This window comes from Sarcophilus harrisii, chromosome 5 (genome assembly GCF_902635505.1).
Source record: "Sarcophilus harrisii chromosome 5, mSarHar1.11, whole genome shotgun sequence".
NCBI lineage: Eukaryota > Metazoa > Chordata > Mammalia > Dasyuromorphia > Dasyuridae > Sarcophilus > Sarcophilus harrisii.
Genome location: NC_045430.1, coordinates 106,892,911 through 106,904,619, shown reverse-complemented (window position 1 = coordinate 106,904,619; position 11,709 = coordinate 106,892,911). Strand labels below are relative to the sequence as shown.

Genomic DNA, 11,709 nt, shown 5'->3' with positions numbered 1-11,709 from the left:
CCTGCCTCCTTCTTCTCCCGGCTGACAAGTGTGTGTGTATGTGGGGTGGAACAAAGGTACAATTTTGGTCTTGGGGGGGGGATCTTCCTCTCCTCATGGACAATGAAATAACCATCCTCCTTCCCCTAATTCTTCCCCCTCATTGGAGCTATCCATACACCTGAAAAACACACAAGACCCACCAAACACAGGTGCTGGATATCCACAGTAGAAAGGGAATATGTGGGAAATCTTTTCTACATTGCTATCTACCAACTTTCCCGTCCTTTCTTCTTTCACCTCCTGATGAAAAGAAGAACCTAGGGCCAGGAGAGGGGGTGACACACCTGGGCCCTCTTCACTCTCTGACAAGAAGTAGATGTGAAGATTTCTTGGGCATGCCCTCTGCCTCCCTCTCCCATGCCCTTCTTCCTCCCTTTCCTGCTTCCCTCACATACCTGTAGATGCACTGACATACAACGTTCACAAAGACATAATGCCGAATGGAGCATAAAGCTACCGAGACTGGCAATTTTGCTGACCCAGGCAAATACAAAAAGGCTTAAGACAGGAAGCTAATGGGAGAGGGGAGTAGTGTATGCTTATTGCCACAAGGAAAAGGGGTATGGGCAAAGGTGAGAACTGTGTGTTGGGATCCTCTAAGTTTAAGGAGCCGATGGAAACGACCAGAAATTTTCTAAGTCTTCCTCTGGAGCTACTCTATCTCCCTAGCCACTGGTGTGGTGGAAAGATAGCTCCACTAAGAGTTAGGATTTGGAGCTGTGAGTCCTAGCTCTTACTTGCCTTCTGAAGCCTCAGTTTGTTCATGGGTGAGATGAGAATAATAGTAATTGCATCTAGAGTTTATTGAGAGCAATTAAAGTAACATGTATAACATCCTTTGTAAACATAAACCTTCAGATATGTGAATTACTTTTTTATTATTAAAATTAATTATTAATATCATTTTCTCTCGGAAAAGGGGAGGATTTCTCAGACTATATATTCTGACACTGGGTAGAGTGTGTGTGTGTTTGTGTGTGTGTGTGTGCACCTGTGTATCTGAGTTAGATTGGGGAAAGATAATAGGAGAACAAATTGGGAAGGCTTCTCCTTGTTCTTTAAATGTCCCTTCTTTCTCTCTTTTGAAATTCATCTTTTCTTGTGTTTGTCTCTTTAAGTTTTTTTTTCCTCTACAACTGTTTCTTAGCATCTTTTTGTCTTATGCGGTCTCATTTCTCCTCTCCTTGGTTCAGGACCAGCTTGGGATGAAAGAAACCTGAGGTATTAAGAGGGGTGGTTTAAGAGGCAATTTTGACTCATCGGGCTTCATCTTTTCCATTCAAGGTCTTTCCTTACCCCACTGGCCTCTGCTAGAACTCTAGACATGCAGCGACAGTGCATTAACCAGAACGCCAGATTTGGAGGCAGAGGATATGAGTTCAAATTCCAATTGCTATTTCCTACTTTTTTCTTGGACAGGGCACTTAAATTCTCAGGGCTTCAGTTTCTTCATCTATGAAATAGAAAGATTAGACCATTATTTCTTAAGATCTTCACCTGTTCTAGATGCTGTGATCTTAGTAGTAGACCAGATGGGCAGGGGAGGCAATCATTGTACTCTGTCTTCCTCTGGAGTGCTGATTCTCAATTTGTCTGTTTCCTGGGAACATAGGGGGAAGTGACATTTATTTATGGATCAGAGAATTAAGTTTTGGAGGAATCCTAGGTAGGGGTAGGGGTGAGAAAAATAGGCAAATAGGCAAAAGACATGAAGAAAAGGAATGATAACCAAAGAAGGGTCTTTACACGGGAGTGAATCAGTCGTTCGATTCATCAACGAGTATTTATTAAGCATCTACTAAGTGTCAGGCATTGTACTGGACATATGTACAAAGAATGAAACCAACCCTTCTCTAAGGGAGATTACATTCTAACAGGGAAGTGTAGATGATGGGCAGGTTTGGAATGCCTTTGGGTGGGGGAGTGAAGGGTAGAGAGAAGCCTTGGGGTTAGGGAGGGAGGTGAACCCAGGACAGAAAGAAGTAAACAAGGGGAGAATAACAGGAGGGGCGGGGATTGGTGCTGCTGGGAATCAGCCCCCTCACATTTTCCGATGTGAATCGAAACAGTGAGCCCCAGAAGAGGTAGGAGGGGGGCAATAGGGAGGGGAAGTGGGGACTGTGGGGGAGAAAGAGGAGGAGGTGAGGGGGCAGGGTCCTCAGAGGAGTTATCATTGCTACTGGGAAGCCAGGACATCAGAGAAGTACTCCATCCCAGCACTTCTTTCTTTAGCCTTTATTCCTTCAACCCCCTCTGAATTCCTCTCACCTGATTTCTCTCTCTTCTTATTTCCTGCTTTCTACCTCAATATCCTGCCACCTGATCTCTGGCTCTATCTTCCTCCTGACATCCTCTTCCTCCCTACATCTCCCTCCTATCATCTCTAGCCTGTTCTTTCTTGGAGGGCTCTATTCAGGCCTCCTTGAAGGAGAGATGCTGTGGGAGGTGAGATCCCTAACCCAATTGCTGCTACTGCTGCTGGTTGCTAGAGGTAAGCGGCAGAGAGGGGCTGGTCTCTGCATACTTGGGACTGGGTGGATGGAATTCTCTACAAGGTTCCTTGGAGACTGCCACAGCTTTGAGTGGGTTGTCCTAGAGTTTTCCTCAGGTAGATTTACCGGTACCTGGAATTTGGAGTCATCGTCCCCAGTTTTTACCTCAATTTCCCCAGCATCTCTTTTTCTACAGCAGGGACTCAAATGCCCAGCAAAGAAGTCCAGGTGGTGTGGGCCAAAGAGGGTTTCCCTGTTCAACTCCCCTGCATCCTCTCAAGCATCCAACAAAACTTCTCTAGGGGGCATAGTTTTATTTGGAAGGTGACTGTCACCTGGCAGCATTGGCAGGACAGGTATGGACCCCAAACTCAGAAACCCAAATATCTAAATCCCAATTCAAATCAAACTATACTGATAGCTCTTTCCCCCTCAAATTACACCTTTCCTCCCTGTCTGTCACAGTTTATTCCCGCGTCTAGGCCCTTTGTTCAGCTTCCGAAACTTTCCAGTCATTTCCCCTCATGTTCTCCTTCTTATCTCTTCTGCCTGGCCTTGCCTATTTTTTAATTCTCTCCCTCCCCTGGAGATGCTCTAGCTCATATAGCCTGGATTCTACTTCCTACCCCCAATCTCTTATTACCCCCTACCTATTTCAATATCGTTCTCCTCAAGAAATGGGCCCCTGCCATTCTAGCGTCCTATGGACTGCTTTTGTTCAATAACAATCTAATCACTTCTCTTAGGGTCTCCTTGTCCCCATCACTCCCCCCTCCTTCATATACTGTAACGGAAAAAGAACTGGAATGAGTATGTGGTGATTGTGACATTTCCCTTTTGCATTTTAGTTTTCTCATCTGTGAAATGAGAGGAAAGGATTAGATTATCTTTAAGGGATCCCAGCTCTAAGCTTCTGTGATTTCTTCTTTATCTCTCTTCTTTTTCTTTCCCATCAACCCCAAACCTTATCCTTGTCTTTATAATTTAGGTATCATCCCTCCTCTCTTAGATAATTTATCTCTTTCCTCCTGGCTCCTCTATCCTTTTTCCCTTCCACAGGACCCCCCAGGCCAGATGGTACACAGTGTTCAGGGTGGGGCCAGGTGGTTTGCGGAGTGTTCAGCTCTCCCTAAAATCCAGGCTGCAACTGGGAAGGCTCGGCCTCCACCAGGGAGACTTCTCACTATGGCTCCATCCAGCTCGGCTCACAGATGCTGGGGAGTACAGAGCCCGGGTCCAATTTGAGAATGATGATTTGAGATGTCACCTTTGCCTTCGCTTTGGCCAAGCCTCTGGTAGGTAAGAGGGAGGCAATGAACTGGGGAAGCTGGGGTCAAGAAAGAAGGAACAAGGTTACAACCTCCTTAGAGCTTGTTCAGAGAGAGAAAACCTTTCAGGTCAGGGTCTTTAAGCAAAGGGCAAGACAAATCATAATTTTAGAGCTTTTACCGTCCTTAGAGGTGATCTAGTTGAGCTCCCTCATTTTGCGGATGAGAAAACTGAGGACTGAGAGGTAACTTGACTAACATGATCTAGGTAACAAAAATGTGGATAATAAAGAACATGAACTAGAAGTATTAATAGGAAGTAAATCTGATCTCTCAGCTATTGCCTTTATGGGAGGTGACACATGACTATCCTGTAATCCAGAGCAATGTTGAAAGAGATAGGGGGTAATAGGAGATTGGGGGTAGGAAAGACAGGGGAGGGATCAGGATCAGGGATTGGAATCTCCTCCCCTGATAGCCAAACCCAGGCTCTGCCATTTAACTAGCTGTCATGGTCTTAGGCAAACCATTTAACTTTCCTAGACCTCAATTTCCTGACCTTAAAATTGGACCTTGGGATGATTTCCCAAGGCTAACTTTAAATTTGACGGAGCCTATGAGGAGTCTTCACTGTCAGCATCACTCCCCACCCCCACTCCAGCAACCTTGAAACCACATCATAGAGGAAAAAAAAAATTCTGGGGGAGAGGAAGAAGAGGGTGGGGTCAGAGGTGAGCTAAATTAAGAGAAGACTGGTGGAGACATTGTATCATTATCTTCTTCCTACTCAGAGTGTGCAGGAGGGATTTAAGACTCCTCATCCAAAATGAGGGACCGGAATATGATTTATTCATACTTTGTAGCAGGAGAGAAAGGACAGGGAGGATCCTCTGGGTGGGCTAGGAGAGTGGGATGGGTAAGAAATATGATTTAATCCATACATCAGATATACCTGCTATGTGCTAGGACACAGTGCTAGATGCAGGGTGCACGGTTCAGAGTATGAGACTGTGATAATGTAATTGTGGAAATATCCTGGGAGTGAAAATGTCTTCTCTACCTCCCTATAGTGACTGCCAGCCCTCCGGGACCCATTGTGATCTCAGGTCTGGTCCTTCTGAACTGTTCTTTCAACCGTCCTGACCTCCCAGAAGCTGTCCTCTGGTCTCGAGGTCGGGTACCCATAACCCCATCTTCCCAGCATTTCCCACTTGGGAGCCTGCTCTTCTTGCCTCATGTCACTCTCTCAGATGCTGGGCCTTGGAACTGCTGCGTTGTCTATCCAGATGGATTCAGCGTCTCCATTACTCACCACCTCAAAGTCCTGGGTAACTTATAACCTCCGCTCCCCTCTTTCAGAATTTCTTTTCCTTTTCCACTATAACCTTCCTTTTTCTTTTATTCTCTACCTCCTCATTTATTCCCATTGGAGACAAAGCCAGCTTCTCCCACTCCCGGCACTCTTCCCTCTAGACTTATTTGCATCATTCTTTCCTGGCCTTAGTAAACCTCTTCCTGGCTCACCTCACCAGGCTTTTCCTCCATGAGCCTTCTCCTTTGTAATTATGATCCCCTGAGTGCTACTCCTTTGGCAAATGTTTTCATCCTTTTCTTCACCCAATAAGAAGCCAGAATTGGTTGAGGGTTCCCAGAAGCTTCTCCTTGGAGCCTTCAGCTCCTCCTACTTCCTGCTCAATCTTTCTCCCTCCTTTTTATTACCAGCCCAGCTGCCAAACTTCTCAGTACTGTTATCCCCCTCTGCTTACTAGTTTCTGTCTCCTCTCTCTGGAAGTATGAAAGCCTTTTCCTCCACAACTCCTGACTGGGAGAACTTTCTCTTTCATCTCAGCCCCCAATCTAGTTCCTGTCTCTCTCTCTCTCTGGAGGTATGAAGGCCTTTTCCTCCACAACTCCAACTGGGAGAACTTTCTCTTTCATTTCAGCCCACCCCCAATCTCTAGTTTCTGTTTCCTCCTCTCTGGAGGTATGAAGACCTTTTCCTCCATAACTGCCGACTGAGAGAACCCTCTCCTTCATCTGAGCCTCCCAAATTCTCTTCTTCAAAACCGACTTTCAACACATATCTCTCCCCATACCCTCCCCCTGCATCTTTACACTACTTTTCCCAGTCCCTGTGGCTGGCCCTTAAATTGGATTTTGCCCTCTTTGTAGGTCTGGAGCCCCTAACCCCGAAGACAGTGTATGTGGGAGAAGGATCAAAGGTGGAGCTTCCCTGCCATCTCAGCCCTGCTCTAGGAACTATGCCAGGGCTAATTGCCCAGTGGACCTTACCTTGGGGCAGAGGCAGCTGCCTTGTGTCGGGAGATGACAAAAGCAGCTTTGCCCTGAGGCTAGACCATGTGAGCAGAGCCCAAGCAGGCACCTACAACTGCAGCCTCAGTTTTCAAGGGCATCAGCTCAATGCCGTGGTCACCTTAGCCGTCATTACAGGTCAGAAAACAGGGAAAAGGTCCAGGCTGGCTACAGTTCTGGAAGTTAGAGAAGGAAGGGCAGTGGGCAGGATAGTCAATAATAAATACGCTTAATAATAAATCCTCATGAGATGCTGAACAGGGTGTTCAGGGTTTCAGTTCACTTCTGCTTACTTTCCTAGCCCTTATAAAGTACCAAAAGTGCCAGCTTTAGAAAAATCTTACCTTACCTGCTAAGTGATTCTCTCAGTCTTTGGCTAGGGAGGAGGAATGGGCTTTTAAATATCTAGCAATGAGACATGGAGATTACAAGAAAATAATTGTAGTAAAGCTAGATTGATTTTCTAAGGGAGGTGGAATATACTCTATAAGTCCCCTCTTTATAAATAGGACACATAGGTTCAGGATGAACTGTGAAACAGTAACAAATTTCTATATTGATCCACTGATCAAAGATCACAGTACTCTAGCCTCTATTCCAACAAGTATTTATGTGCTAAGTTTGGGGAAATACTAATTAATAATAAAAAGAAAAACCTAGGACCACTTGAATTTTTCCTATGTTAAATATTCCTGAATCTGACCTAAGTAGTTTGAACACCTGCTGTACTTTCAGGACTCCTCCAGCTTCTCCCCTTTATTATTTTTAAGTTGTTCTGCCTATCTGACAATCCTTCCACCTAGGCTTAGCTAGAATCTCTGTTGAGGTTTGAGGAGAGGATGCAGGGAGGGAAGGAATAAGCATTTATTAAGCACCTATTATGTACCAGGCACTGAGCTATTCATTGCTTTATAAATAGTATCTCATTTAATTTTCACAACAACCCTGGGAGGTAGGTGCTGTTACTTTTGTCCCTTTTACTGAGAAAATTGAGGTAGACAGTAGTTAAATGACTTGCCCAGGATCACACAGTTCGTGTCAGGGGCTAGATTTACAGAAGAACGTTTTTATTTATAGAAAAAGAATAAGCTTTAAGGAAAGGAATGTTTTTAAAAAAAATCAAAGTATTAAAGAGCTATTTGACTAGTGATAATTGGCAGGCCCTAAAATTCTTGCTTTCACACTATTGATTCTGAAATTCCTTCAAGTTGACTCAGGAAATTGGGCTACCATTTTTTTGGCCCAGAGAGTTGTTCAGATTTCTTCTTTCTCCCAAGTTGCTCCAAGAAGACTTGGCTCTACTCTACTTTTCCAGGGAAGAATCACTGACAACTGCCCTCTTCCCTTGTGATCACATGCTATAATTGTACATCATCAGGAATTTCTTTCATTCATGAATGCATTCATTCATTCATTCATCCATTTATTTATTGGCAAGAATAGCAGAAATTATTATGTAAGAATAATATAATTTGTAGGTGTTACTCTGATATCTGCAAAAGAACCTTCCTTTTTTTTAAAAAAACAGCGTTTCTAGACAAAAATCTGACATGTAATAAACACTTATTATTTATTGGTTGAGGCACCATGCCATGGGGGACACCAAAAAGTATTGAATTGAATTGAATTGAAAAGAATTTAATTCTATTTGAAGAGATGACCTATGAAATGATAAGATACTTCAGTACTTAGAGAATATGTAATTATTGCCACTTCCAGAGTTTATAAACACCTCTCATACTAGTAGATGGTATTTGAGAATGGGATTGATGATGAAGATTTCCAAATGTTGTTGTCTTGTTCTTGAAACAGGAAACAGTTCATCACAAACCATACTCTAAGACTTTGCTTGTCTGGTCATTAAGAACTTTAGGGCATTTCCATGCCATGATAAGTAGGAGTTTCATATTAAAATGTTTGCTGATTGAAAACTAACAATACAAGGTATAATGAGTTATTTTTGGCTGTGATGTGTCTTCTGATCTTCAGTTTGCTATCACTGTGCCTATTGGATATATCCTAGATGTCCTGTTATTAACCTCAAACTCAGTATTCCTAAAAGTAGACATCCCCCCCCCCAGTTTCCCACCTAGACCTCCTTATTTTTGTAAATGGAACTACTATTTAGTCTTATCCAGGCTCAAATCTTCCTCTTTCCTATCTGATCCTTGGAGAATATAGGACAATTAGAGAGTGGTGAGATTGAGGGAACATGGCAGGGGAATGAGAATAGAATAAGAAGGTCAGGGTCCCCAAATGATCCTTCTCCCAATTTCCCACAGTGACTGCTAAGTCCTTTGGATCCTCAAGTTCCAGAAAAGGGCTGCTTTGTGAAGTGACCCCAATGTTCGGGCAAGAGCACCTCCAGTGGATCTCCTTGGACAACCAGACTCTGGAAAATCCACCAGGTCCCTGGTTGGAGCTGGGAGATGAAGAGCTACAGGTTGACCGGTGGCAATGCCAAGTATATCAAGGGGCACAACAATATGGAGCTGTAGTTTACAACCTGGGGCTTCAGGGCACAGGTGTGAGACCCCAAATCCTAGGGTACCTTGGGCTAGAAATCCTGAACCCCTCTTCCAGATTCCCTACCCTGAAGTCTCATTTCTGTCTTGCTCTTTTCCCCAAATTCTATTCTCCACTTTGCCTCTCCCAGCCTGTCCCTCCTTCAACTATCATAACCTCTCTTTCTTCTCTATGCCTTGTCACTCTGTGTCTTGTCTTACAGGTGCCCAACTATCTGAGAGGAACCCAAAAGCCACGAAAGGAGGAAAAGAGCTCCCTGTTATCCTCAGCCTTGGCATTTTATTTCTCCTCCTCTTTGGGGTAGGAGCTGCTGTGTTTCGCTTCCGACAAGGCCAGGTAAACTCTGGAATACACTTTCTTATCTCCAAGAAAGTAAATCCACAACTCACGGGCCCATCCCTAAGATTCCCCCTCTTAAGTAAACTCTCCTCACTGAAATCCTATCCAAGAACCTTCCCCTACCCACCCTGCCCCAGAACTTATCCTCTATCTGCCTGGGGGAGGAGTGCATCCAGGAATGTGTTCCTGGGGTTTAAGAGAAGAGCTGGGAAGGGAAAGCAAGGATGGGTAGGGGATAATTCTGTCAGATGGGGGAGCTGAAGTCAATGTCCCTCCTTTCCCCTACAAGTTTCTCAGGAGTTTTTCTGCCCTGGAAGATGCAGCTCAAAACCCCCAAAGACAAAGCAAAGCTGAGGAAATGGAGCCAGAATGCCCGTGCCAGAGTTAGAACCTGGAACATTGGCAGGAGTGGTCCTAACATAAAGATGGGGCAGTCCTCTGAGAAGCAATTTCTTCCTGCCTGGAGTCTTGCCTTCTGCACCAAATAAACCTCTTCCTCAGCAGGATGGCCTTTGTTCCTCCATAACCTATCCTGCCCCTATCTTTTTACTGCCTTAGAAGATCTTCATTACCTACTTCTTCCAAGGCCCACCTGGATTCTCATCAGTTTAATTGAATTTCTATAGGACTTGTAAAATTTTACAAAGCACTTTCAACTACAACTCTGTGAGGTGGATGGTACAAATATGATTCAATCTCCATTTTACAGAGGAGGCTCAGAAAAATTAAGTGATTTTTACCTTTGGTTTTCCTCTCTCCATTTTTTCTTTTTCTGTCTCTGTCTTTTTTTGGCATATCTGCCACAGTCTCTTCTTCTAATCTTGGCTTAGCCATTTTTTCTGAGGTTTCAAATAAGTCCCTCTTCAACCTTATTCCTAAATCCATACTTCCTTAATTTAAAACATGTTAGAATACACATTTTCTATTTTTTAAAATAATGAACTTGACAAACATAAAAATAAACATGTCATCATACAAAGAATGGAAAAAGAGGATTGTATATAAAACTATGAATCTCTATTATGTCTGACTTTTAAAAAAAATATGGGGGCAGCTAGATATCACAATAAATAGAGCCCTGGACTTGGAGTCAGAAAGGCTTATCTTTCTGAATTCAAATCTGGCCTCAGACACTTATTAACTGAGTGACTTTGGGCACTCAGAAGCCACTTACCCCTGCTTGCCTCAGTTTCCTCATCTGTAAAATGAGCTGGAGAAGGAAATGGCTGACCACTACTATATATATTTGCTAAATATACCCCAAATGGGTTATGAAGATTTGCACAAGACTGAAACGACTAAACTACAAATACTACCCTTGAAACCAACACTTTCCTTGCTTGTCTCTTAACCATTTAAAAAGTCTTTCTGCTTTTTGGGGGCTGTTTTAAATTTAATTGATATGTTTTTTCTTTCTAAAAAATTAAAAACAAATCGACTAAATATCTATATGCAATCTGTCATTTACATAGGACTATATAGTTTACAGAGTTTACTTTCATCACCTTCCCAATAACTGATGTAATTACAGTATATTACCCTCAATTTTACTCTTTTGCAGATAAGGAAATGGGTTGAGACTTTAATTAGTTTGTCCATTGTCACACAGCTACTCAGTGTCTAAGACAGGCTATGAAATGAGTTCTCTTGTGTTTCAGAGTCAAATGCTTTTTTCTCTCTTTGAAAAATATTTTACTAACGCCTTTTTAAAAGCACCATAGTTACAGCCCCCTCCACCTAGATCTTCCTTTATAATAAAGAAAAACCACCTGACTATATTCCCTCCCTGTAGCCCACTAGCTCTCTACCAAGGGAAGAGAAATAGGTCTCCTTATTAGTCTCCAGTCCTTTTCCTGCTTCACCATCCTGCATTTTCTTCTACTCTTCGCCCCCCAATGTCCGTTTCCTGTGTCCCTTGTGCCTTAGTTACCTGTCCTAGGTACCTAACTGCAGCACTGCCCCAGGGTCTCCCCTCCTCCACCTTCACCAGGCAGAGGGAGAGCTGCCAACTCCGGCTTCCTGCCAAGCTTGGTTTTGTGACTTTAGAGAAAGACACCTCCTTACTCCTCCCTGAAACCCCCCGCAACCCCCAAGTCCTATCCATTGTCCCAGGCATGAGAACATACTGCCACCTTGAGGCCAACCTATGAAACACAAACTAAAGGGAGTCCAGGGTGCACCCTCCAACAACTATAAGAGAGATCTATTCTCAGTGCAATGCACAGTGAAAGCCGGCACCCGCAATCTAGTGTGCACACGACCACCACTCTCCCCTAACTCATAGGGGGCATTCCATGCTGCTCATCTTTTTATAGGCATTCCCCAGGAGTTTGGCTCTGTGCCCAGTGCTCTGGGGAGAAGAACAGATCCATGAAGGCAAAAAAAAGAAAGAGCTCCTGCCTTTGGAGAGGTTATGATCTGCCAGACAAGGCGGCTGCTACAAGTAATATTTACATAATAGCTGCAAACCCACCAATCAACAGTTTAGCGCAAAGATGACTCTGGGGGGCAGATACAACTCTGGCTCCTGCACAAAGCCATCACATGTGCTTTATATGTGTGAAACACCATGCTCTGTCATGCTAAGGATTGCATGTTCATGCACATGCAATCTTGCAAACACAGCATCATCCCCAGGGGTCAGGAACATTATCCAACCAACCCCTGTTTGCGAACAGTCTAGCACACAGCTCCTCTCCCCACCCCCATCTCTCCTCCTGCTCATATCT

At 43.9% G+C, this 11,709-nt stretch overlaps 1 protein-coding gene across 1 annotated transcript; it reads left to right on the top strand.

Annotated features, from left to right (window-relative positions):
- Positions 1-2,193: 2,193 nt before the first annotated feature.
- LAG3 (lymphocyte activating 3) lies at positions 2,194-9,957 on the top strand. The gene is made up of 8 exons (XM_023504576.2): positions 2,194-2,533; positions 2,731-2,890; positions 3,594-3,829; positions 4,873-5,130; positions 5,975-6,253; positions 8,398-8,640; positions 8,844-8,977; positions 9,270-9,957. Exons 1-8 carry the CDS (start codon positions 2,476-2,478, stop codon positions 9,366-9,368), a joined length of 1,467 nt encoding a protein of 488 aa, XP_023360344.1. The 5' UTR covers positions 2,194-2,475; the 3' UTR covers positions 9,369-9,957.
- Positions 9,958-11,709: the final 1,752 nt, after the last annotated feature.

Coding starts and splice junctions, on each gene's coding strand:
- LAG3 (XM_023504576.2), top strand. CDS start 2,476: ATGCTGTGGGAGGTGAGATCCCTAACCCAATTGCTGCTACTGCTGCTG. Junction 3,830..4,872: donor TCGCTTTGGCCAAGCCTCTG/GTAGGTAAGAGG, acceptor ACCTCCCTATAG/TGACTGCCAGCCCTCCGGGA. Junction 5,131..5,974: donor TCACCACCTCAAAGTCCTGG/GTAACTTATAAC, acceptor CCCTCTTTGTAG/GTCTGGAGCCCCTAACCCCG.